Source organism: Poromitra crassiceps (genome assembly GCF_964638095.1).
Source record: "Poromitra crassiceps genome assembly, chromosome: 6".
NCBI lineage: Eukaryota > Metazoa > Chordata > Actinopteri > Beryciformes > Melamphaidae > Poromitra > Poromitra crassiceps.
In genome coordinates, this window is record NC_139627.1 from 1,849,309 (window position 1) to 1,859,308 (window position 10,000).

The 10,000-nt window shown below is 50.9% G+C and overlaps 1 protein-coding gene across 1 annotated transcript in view; it reads right to left on the reverse strand.

The window, feature by feature from the left end:
* Positions 1-10,000, reverse strand: part of plxnd1 (plexin D1) — a gene marked incomplete at its 5' end in the record, with an annotated part of 145,716 nt that overhangs the window by 11,306 nt on the left and 124,410 nt on the right. Inside the window, 5 exon segments of the mRNA XM_083639237.1 lie at positions 2,139-2,286; positions 2,440-2,603; positions 3,415-3,519; positions 5,892-5,926; positions 8,146-8,209. Coding sequence (XP_083495363.1) covers positions 2,139-2,286; positions 2,440-2,603; positions 3,415-3,519; positions 5,892-5,926; positions 8,146-8,209 — 516 coding nt within the window.

The following is a 10,000-nucleotide window of genomic DNA, read 5'->3' on the forward strand; positions in this document are numbered from 1 at the left end:
GAAATAGGCCACGCCCTCCACTGCCCTGCCTGTCCTGAGACCATAGAGACGCTGCATGAAATAGGCCACGCCCTCCACTGCCCTGCCTCTCGTGAGACCATAGAGACACTGCATGAGATAGGCCACGCCCTCCACTGCCCTGCCTCTCGTGAGACCATAGAGACACTGCATGAAATAGGCCACGCCCTCCACTGCCCTGCCTCTCCTGAGACCATAGAGACACTGCATGAAATAGGCCACGCCCTCCACTGCCCTGCCTCTCCTGAGACCATAGAGACACTGCATGAAATAGGCCACGCCCTCCACTGCCCTGCCTCTCCTGAGACCATAGAGACACTGCATGAGATAGGCCACGCCCTCCACTGCCCTACCTGTCGTGAGACCATAGAGACACTGCATGAGATAGGCCACGCCCTCCACTGCCCTGCCTCTCCTGAGACCATAGAGACACTGCATGAAATAGGCCACGCCCATCACGGGGGAAAGCTCTCCGTTCACTTCCACACACCAGTGTCATATTCCTTGAATTAAACATAGCTAAAAGCTGTTGTGTGGTGGGGCTGCACAGAATGTAAAAAATCGCCAGTTAAAGATTTTTTGTACTCCCGAGGAAAACAAGGAAGCCAATGAGAATTGGCGAAAAGAAAAATGTGGATGTTGCTGTCAATGAAATAAGTTGGAGTGTTCATCTTCCGTATATATGATCTTTGTGTGCAACACGTGACATAGGAGAACGCCAGGATTGTGGGGGGGGGGTTTGTGTTTTCCCCCGTTTTGGGCGTGGTTTCTGAATGATGACGCGGCCGTATCCTGGAAGCAGGCGACTCCTCGGTATGTGGCAGCAGCATGCGGCCAGTCGCAACCTGTTTACGGCGAGGCTGCAGTCACATGGTTGTCTGCGCATGTGTGGGAGTGTCTGCGCATGTGTGGGAGTGTCTACACCTATATATATATGTTGATGATGATGTATAATACTGTGTGAATGTTGCCGTGGTGGTGAGTGCGCTGGCAGTGGACAGTCTATAAATCAAAGTGTTCCACAGTGAAAGAGGAGCGTTACTTGATGAGTGCTCGGGCTGGCTCTGCCTCCAGGGAGGAAGACAGTCAGAGAGATGGGAAGCAGAGCGTGCTCAGGGTCACAGTGTCTGAGGGATGAGACGGATGTGCGAGGACATTGACATGCAAGCACACACAGAGAGAGAGAGAGAGAGAGAGACACAGACAGACAGACAGAGGGACACACACACACACACACAGACACACACACACACACACACACACACAGACACACACACACACACACACACACACACACACACACAGTCACACACACACACACACACACACACACACACACACACACACACACACACACGTCTCAAGAAGAGATCCCTGGCGTTCATGACCTTGGATCAGCCAGCTGGGCTGAAATAACATAAGCAGAGAAGTGGACCTAGCTGACAGCCTGAAGGCTCCTAGGGAGGAGGGTTCACAGGGGGAGGAGGGAGGTTTGCCGGAGGGGCGGGTGGGGTCGGTGGAGCAGCTACAGAAGGAAGGATCAAGTGTATGCCCTGTGACTATATCTAATTTAGGTCTATATCATGTCTATCTAAAGATCTATTCATCTATCTACAGATGATCTAAAGATATGTGAGTGAATAGATCAGTAGAACACCAAAAAGTCATACGGAATAGACACACAGACAGACAGACAGACACACAGACAGACAGACACACAGACAGACAGACAGACAGACAGACAGACACACAGACAGACAGACAGACAGACACACAGACAGACAGACAGACAGACACACAGACAGACAGACACACAGACAGACAGACAGACAGACAGACAGACAGACAGACACACAGACAGACAGACAGACAGACAGACAGACAGACACACAGACAGACAGACACACAGACAGACAGACAGACAGACAGACAGACAGACACACAGACAGACAGACAGACAGACAGACAGACAGACACACAGACAGACAGACAGACACACAGACAGACAGACAGACAGACAGACAGACAGACAGACACACAGACAGACAGACAGACAGACAGACAGACAGACAGACAGACAGACACAGACAGACAGACAGACAGACAGACAGATCTCGCACCTTGCCCAGCTGCAGGTCAGAGATGGAGCAGGCGTCGATGAAGGCCTGGGCGATGACAGACAGACAGGCGTCCATGTGGTCCGTCTTGTCAATGTCAAACACAAACTGAGGGTTCTTCAGAATGTTCACCCAGAAACGCAGAGGTAAGCTGCACAGCAGGAGGGAGGGGAGGAGAAACGCAGAGGTAAGCTGCACAGCAGGAGGGAGGGGAGGGGAGGAGACGCAATCAACGCCTCGCACTTAGAACACAACAACTTGACCAAGAACACTTCCAAACTCCGCGTCGCCCGCGCCATCTTACCTGTTGGTCTTCCAGATGTGCAGGGTGTCCGGGTCTGTGATGCCCCGTTTGTCGGCCTGCTCCTCCAGGAAGTCGAAGAAGTATTTGATGGCCAGAGGGGGGCGCTCCGGAGGGATGCTGAGGATGGCCTGAAACAGGTCATCCAGGAACTTCTGCAGGGTTCCCTGTGGAGCAGCAAGAAGAAGGAGGACTCGGTCTCGTCACATGTAGGAATTCTATTCCTGAATCTAATATGGACCCAGAAGGGAGGAAAAAAAAACATGGAACAGGAGAAAGATGATAGCGTGGTGGATGGAGTTTGCTGAGACTGCGATATAAAGAAAAGTCTATTTGTGGTGCCGACTGGATAAGGAGTCTCATGTTCCTGGTGCTAGAGGGGGTGTGAATGTGGGGTCACCTTGGTGCTAGAGGGGGTGTGAATGTGGGGTCACCTTGGTGCTAGAGGGGGTGTGAGTGTGGGGTCACCTTGGTGCTAGAGGGGGTGTGAATGTGGGGTCACCTTGGTGCTAGAGGGGGTGTGAATGTGGGGTCACCTTGGTGCTAGAGGGGGTGTGAGTGTGGGGTCACCTTGGTGCTAGAGGGGGTGTGAATGTGGGGTCACCTTGGTGCTAGAGGGGGTGTGAATGTGGGGTCACCTTGGTGCTAGAGGGGGTGTGAGTGTGGGGTCACCTTGGTGCTAGAGGGGGTGTGAGTGTGGGGTCACCTTGGTGCTAGAGGGGGTGTGAATGTGGGGTCACCTTGGTGCTAGAGGGGGTGTGAGTGTGGGGTCACCTTGGTGCTAGAGGGGGTGTGAATGTGGGGTCACCTTGGTGCTAGAGGGGGTGTGAATGTGGGGTCACCTTGGTGCTAGAGGGGGTGTGAATGTGGGGTCACCTTGGTGCTAGAGGGGGTGTGAATGTGGGGTCACCTTGGTGCTAGAGGGGGTGTGAATGTGGGGTCACCTTGGTGCTAGAGGGGGTGTGAATGTGGGGTCACCTTGGTGGACAGCAGGCGCGTCAGGTAGATCTCAGGCAGGACCTTCTTGCGGTGGCTCTGCCTGTGTGACCTCTTGCCGTCTATTAGATCGTCGTGAGGTAGGACCTGGAACAGCGGGGGGGTCAAAGGTCAGCGTACTGCACGCAGTGCCAAGCAATAAACCACCTCCTGAGTAGCTACATAGACCGTCTGGTGTCTGGTGTCTCCATTTTCAGAGTGGAATCTTCTGGTGAGTGTGTTAGACACACAGAACCCTGAATCTTCTGGTGAGTGTGTCAGACACACAGAACCCTGAATCTTCTGGTGAGAGTGTCAGACACACAGAACCCTGAATCTTCTGGTGAGTGTGTCAGACACACAGAACCCTGAATCTTCTGGTGAGTGTGTCAGACACACAGAACCCTGAATCTTCTGGTGAGTGTGTCAGACACACAGAACCCTGAATCTTCTGGTGAGTGTGTCAGACACACAGAACCCTGAATCTTCTGGTGAGTGTGTCAGACACACAGAACCCTGAATCTTCTGGTGAGTGTGTCAGACACACAGAACCCTGAATCTTCTGGTGAGTGTGTCAGACACACAGAACCCTGAATCTTCTGGTGAGTGTGTCCTGAAACCACATCAGGGGGTTTTGGAGGCTGAACAACATTATGGAATTTGGGAAGTGTCGGCTAAGTGTTGGGAAATTCAGAGGATTTTCTCAGGTTGCTGTACAACGTTATCACATGTCTGACCTGCTCACACAGGTCTGACCTGCTCACACAGGTCTGACCTGCTCACACAGGTCTGACCTGCTCACACATGTCTGACCTGCTCACACAGGTCTGACCTGCTCACACAGGTCTGACCTGCTCACACAGGTCTGACCTGCTCACACAGGTCTCAATAGGGGCGGGTAGGATAAAGACTCGTATTCCACCTTCTCCTGTCGATAAAGGACGACAAAGTCATCCTCTCAAATTAACTATTCATCCAGCAAAACCTGTTCCAAGGAACTCATTATTCTAGAGTCAAGAAGGGCCCATATCTCAGCCTGACTTTTATAAAGGGGGCTTAGTGCTGTCATGTCCTCTCAGCAGCTTCTCCTGTTCACCTCCGTTCACCTCCGTGCTCTCTGTCGTCAGGCTCACCAACACTGGCACACACACAGGAAGTCACTCGCTACAGGAACAACTCACAGACACCAGAGACGTACGTACGTGCTCACAAGTGTTTTGATCACCACTATGAGGCGACGTACGTACGTGCTCACAAGTGTTTTGATCACCACTATGAGGCGACGTACGTATGTGCTCACAAGTGTTTTGATCACCACTATGAGGCGACGTACGTACGTGCTCACAAGTGTTTTGATCACCACTATGAGGCGACGTACGTACGTGCTCACAAGTGTTTTGATCACCACTATGAGGCGACGTACGTGCTCACAAGAGTGTTTTGATCACCACTATGAGGTGACGTACGTGCTCACAAGAGTGTTTTGATCACCACTATGAGGCGACGTACGTGCTCACAAGAGTGTTTTGATCACCACTATGAGGCGACGTACGTACGTGCTCACAAGTGTTTTGATCACCACTATGAGGCGACGTACGTACGTGCTCACAAGTGTTTTGATCACCACTATGAGGCGACATACGTGCTCACAAGAGTGTTTTGATCACCACTATGAGGCGACGTACGTACGTGCTCACAAGTGTTTTGATCACCACTATGAGGCGACGTACGTACGTGCTCACAAGTGTTTTGATCACCACTATGAGGCGACGTACGTACGTGCTCACAAGTGTTTTGATCACCACTATGAGGCGACGTACGTACGTGCTCACAAGTGTTTTGATCACCACTATGAGGCGACGTACGTACGTGCTCACAAGTGTTTTGATCACCACTATGAGGCGACGTACGTGCTCACAAGAGTGTTTTGATCACCACTATGAGGCGACGTACGTGCTCACAAGAGTGTTTTGATCACCACTATGAGGCGACGTACGTGCTCACAAGAGTGTTTTGATCACCACTATGAGGCAACGTACGTGCTCACAAGAGTGTTTTGATCACCACTATGAGGCGACGTACGTGCTCACAAGAGTTTTGATCACCACTATGAGGCGACATACGTGCTCACAAGTGTTTTGATCACCACTATGAGGCGACGTACGTGCTCACAAGAGTTTTGATCACCACTATGAGGCGACATACGTGCTCACAAGTGTTTTGATCACCACTATGAGGCGACGTACGTGCTCACAAGAGTGTTTTGATCACCACTATGAGGCGACGTACGTGCTCACAAGAGTGTTTTGATCACCACTATGAGGCGACGTACGTGCTCACAAGAGTTTTGATCACCACTATGAGGCGACGTATGTTGCTCACAAGAGTTTTGATCACCACTATGAGGCGACGTACGTACGTGCTCACAAGTGTTTTGATCACCACTATGAGGCGACGTGTGCAACATCAAAGGGACTCACCAAGTGTACATACTTCTCCGTGTCCAAGTCTTTGACTAGAGAGAGAGAGAGAGAGAGAGAGAGAGAGAGAGAGAGAGAGAAGAGAGAGAGAGAGAGAGAGAGAGAGAGAGAGAGAGAGAGAGAGAGAGAGAGAGAGAGAGAGAGGGGGAGAGCATGAAACAATGAGCAATCAGCAAGGTGGAGAGCTGAGAGAACGAGAGGAGACAGGAGGAGGGCACACAGAGGAGTGTGACCGATAAGAGAGAGATGGGGGGGAGAGGGGGAGATTGACAGGAGAGCGAGGGAGATAGAGACAGTACACGAGAGAGAGAGAGACAGAGAGAGAGAGAGACAGGAGAGACAGGAGAGAGAGAGAGAGAGAGAGAGAGAGACAGGAGAGACAGGAGAGAGAGAGAGAGAGAGAGAGAGAGAGAGTGATTAAGGTGGACGGTGGGAGGGGAGGGGAGGGGGGGGGGCTGTCTCTGAGGGAATGAAAGAGAGAGATTAGGAGTGAAAGGAGAGAGAGAGAGAAAAGAGGGCGATTAGGAGAGACAGACACACACAGTCTATGATTGGTTCTGGAGCCACAATGTAATGAGATGGTAATGCTCAGCCAACGTTGGGGGAGAGCATTAAACCATGCTGGTTTATATATAGAGCTAAACACAAACACACACACATGCACACACACACACACACACGCACGGGCGCATACGCACACACACACACACACGCACACTCACACTCACACAGCTGTAGTTTTCTCTCTCATTCACATGCAGGCACATATGAACACATACTGAATAACTGAATACAGACATACTGTACATCCATTCAATTACATCAATTGATGTAATTGATTTTTATCAGATGCAAAAAAAAAAAAACATGATATCGGCATTATATATCGCCATCGGTTGCCCTGCTCTCTCTCTAAATATTGGCATCGGCCATTGAAAAGCCCATATCGGTCGACCCCTAACCTTGACCATCATGACTAAATGCCTAACCCTAAGCCTAGCCCTAACCTAAACCCAAATCTAACCTAACACTTAAAACCAAGTCTTAACCTTCAAACAGACCTTTGAAGGTGTGTGAGAAAGTGAGGACCGCCCAAAATGTCCTCTTTCCTAAAATGTCGTCACTACCCAGTTATAAAACTCAAACTGGTTCTCACTAAGGTACCTGTACATAGACACACACACACACACACGCACGCACACGCACACACACACACACACACACGTCACACACACACACACACACACACACGCACACACACAAACACACACACACACACGTCACACACACACACACGTCACACACACACACACACACACACTCCAGCCCAGTGCAACCACATGGCGAACATGCTCTGGTTACAGCAGACTCTGCCAGCTGATGCTCTGGCCCGGCGGGCCTGGTGCTGGTCCAGACCCCCCCTCTGATCACAGGCAGGCAGGACGGTGCTTCACATTATCCAGGCTCATTATAGCCGCTTGGTGCTTTGAACCTCCAGCCAGGTTTGGCCCACATCAGCCTAGTTCTGGCCCGGTATGAATGAGAGGACAGGCTTTGATGGACAGAGCCTGAGCAGGCGTGAGGCTCTGGTCTGGTACTGATTATATAAGGTAGACCCAGTGGACACAAATGGACAAACCCATTAAGGCTGCATGTAAACGCATCTGTCGACAGGGAGAGCCGTTATATTCAATGTTGAGGCCAACGCATCTGTCGACAGGGAGAGCCGTTATATTCAATGTTGAGGCCGTACATTTAAACAGGGAGAGCCGTTATATTCAATGTTGAGGCCAACGCATCTGTCGACAGGGAGAGCCGTTATATTCAATGTTGAGGCCGTACATTTAAACAGGGAGAGCCGTTATATTCAATGTTGAGGCCGTACATTTAAGCCAACTTCCACTTTTCCCCTAAACGTTGACGACACTTGCTAATGGAACAGATCTCCAGCGTGGAGGTGTGTCTGGAGGCGGAGACAGTAGCGCACCTGTGTGTGAAGCCGGGCAGCCTACGTGTTGTGACTGATGAGGTGTGAGTGTGTGAGTGTGTCGGCTGAAGGGGGAGGAGGGTGTGGGCGTGGGCGTGTTTATACGGGCGTATCGTGTTCACGTGATGAAGTGGGCATGTGCGGTTTCCTGCAATCGAGTGAGTTGCGTATATTTATTTATCTAAGTGTGGGGCGAGCCTGCGTGACAAGGGGACAGGGTGTGTGTGTGTGTGTGTGTGTGTGTGTGTGTGTGTGAAGGTGACGTACGTCTCCCCAGGGTGTCATCTCTCTTGTCTTTCATGCTCATGGCGAGCGAGGCACCCTCTGGAATCTGTGGAGGGGAGGAGGGAGGGAGGGAGGAGGGAGGGAGGGAGGAGGGAGAGAGAGAGGGAGGGAGGGAGGGAGGGAGGGAGGGAGAGAGGGCGACAAAGGGCACAGGGTCAAGGGTGAGCTGGAGAGCACCACACCAGCGTCATTAAGCGTGCCCTCTAGGGGAGCGTGGTGTTGAGTGGTACGTGTGTGTGTGTGTGTGTGTGTGCATGCATGTGTGTGTGTGTGTGTGTGCGTGTGCATGCATGTGTGTGTGTGTGTGTGTGTGTGTGTGTGTGTGTGTGTGTGTGTGTGTGTGCCTCTAGAGTGGCAGCGAGTCAGCGGGAGACTGGCTAGGCTCATTAAAGTCAACCCGGGGTGAAATGGATTGAACAGCCTGGCCAGTGAACCCAGACTGTCAGTACAGGCTGCAGCTCACCGCTTTCACAGCTCCCCTCCCCACGGCTCAGCCTAAACTAAACAGAGCACTTAACAAGTACAGGTAACAGGTCAAAGGTCGAGGGGTCACCTGACGTCTGTTTACTCGGGCACAAATGAACACAGACATAGGCAAACACACAAAGGCGACATACCGAGGTGTACATTCTTAAGGGGAAACCTTGACATTTTGAACTGTCCTTCAGGAGGTCACCATGTTGTGAGAGAAAAGATGCCTAAAACTGTTTGCAATTGCTCTTTGAAAACAAGGAGCACAGTTCGCTATATGCAAAATGCACTGTGATTTCATAACAATCACTAATAAATAGGGAATTCATCATTAGTTGATATTTACTTATTAGGGTGAAACAACTAGTTGATGGTTAGTTTATTAGCTGTGGCCAGCACGGCCACAGTGATGTGGTGCACTCTGCGGCGTGGCCCCACACGAACACTGCCCTATTTACAGGACGGATTCCAACACACACGAACACAATCAACATCCACAATCCTATGACATCATCAGTGATGTCATAAACACACACACGCACGGGACGGGAGAGGGTGAGAAGAGGATCGGGTTTTACAGAATGTAGGGAAACAGTGGATGGATAAATCCAGAAGGAGGCGGTAATGCAACATAAAGGATGCCAACTGTCATAAAACACCACAGAAGAAGAAGAACAATGCCCAAACAGAAGGGATCAGTGCACAGCAGCGCACACATCAACAACACTCCAGGTTGAGTGCTGACGTGACGTGGAAGCCTATGCGACACTGTGTGTAGTTCTGGATCAGTTTAGCACAAGCTTTTTACTTCTAGGGCTCGCATTTACGTGGTCCTCATGTGTGAAGATTATCCGGCTGAACACTGGTTCGCGTTTGATTAAGCTTGCGTTGCCCAGAGACCTTATTTGAAGCATCGCGCCAAAAACCCATTCAAAAATTCCATAGGCAGAAACAGTGAAGAACCATGAAGTCCGACTACAAAAATACGTCATCCCTGCGGCTCTCTATTACCACTGGGTCAGTACATCAAAAATTGTGTTTCAGTGACCCCAGTGGTCATTAAAAGGAAAATGAGATTTTGAGTGCTAGAAACTAGCAAAGATGACGCTTGCACTTGCACTTGCCCTTGCACTGGGGGTAAGACATGGTCCGTGGTCTCCCCTGAAGTCTGCTCCAAGCACCTCTGTCCCATCATCCCCTCTGCCTGGCACAGTACCTGGATCTTCAGCTTCACCCAAGTTCAATAGAGCAGAGCTTTATTTTGGCCGAGGCTGTGGCAGATGTTTTGTGAAGATGACCCCCATATGGCACCCGGCATGTTTCAAACCTCTCCAGTAAAAATGGTCCTTATCGCAAGCCTCAACAC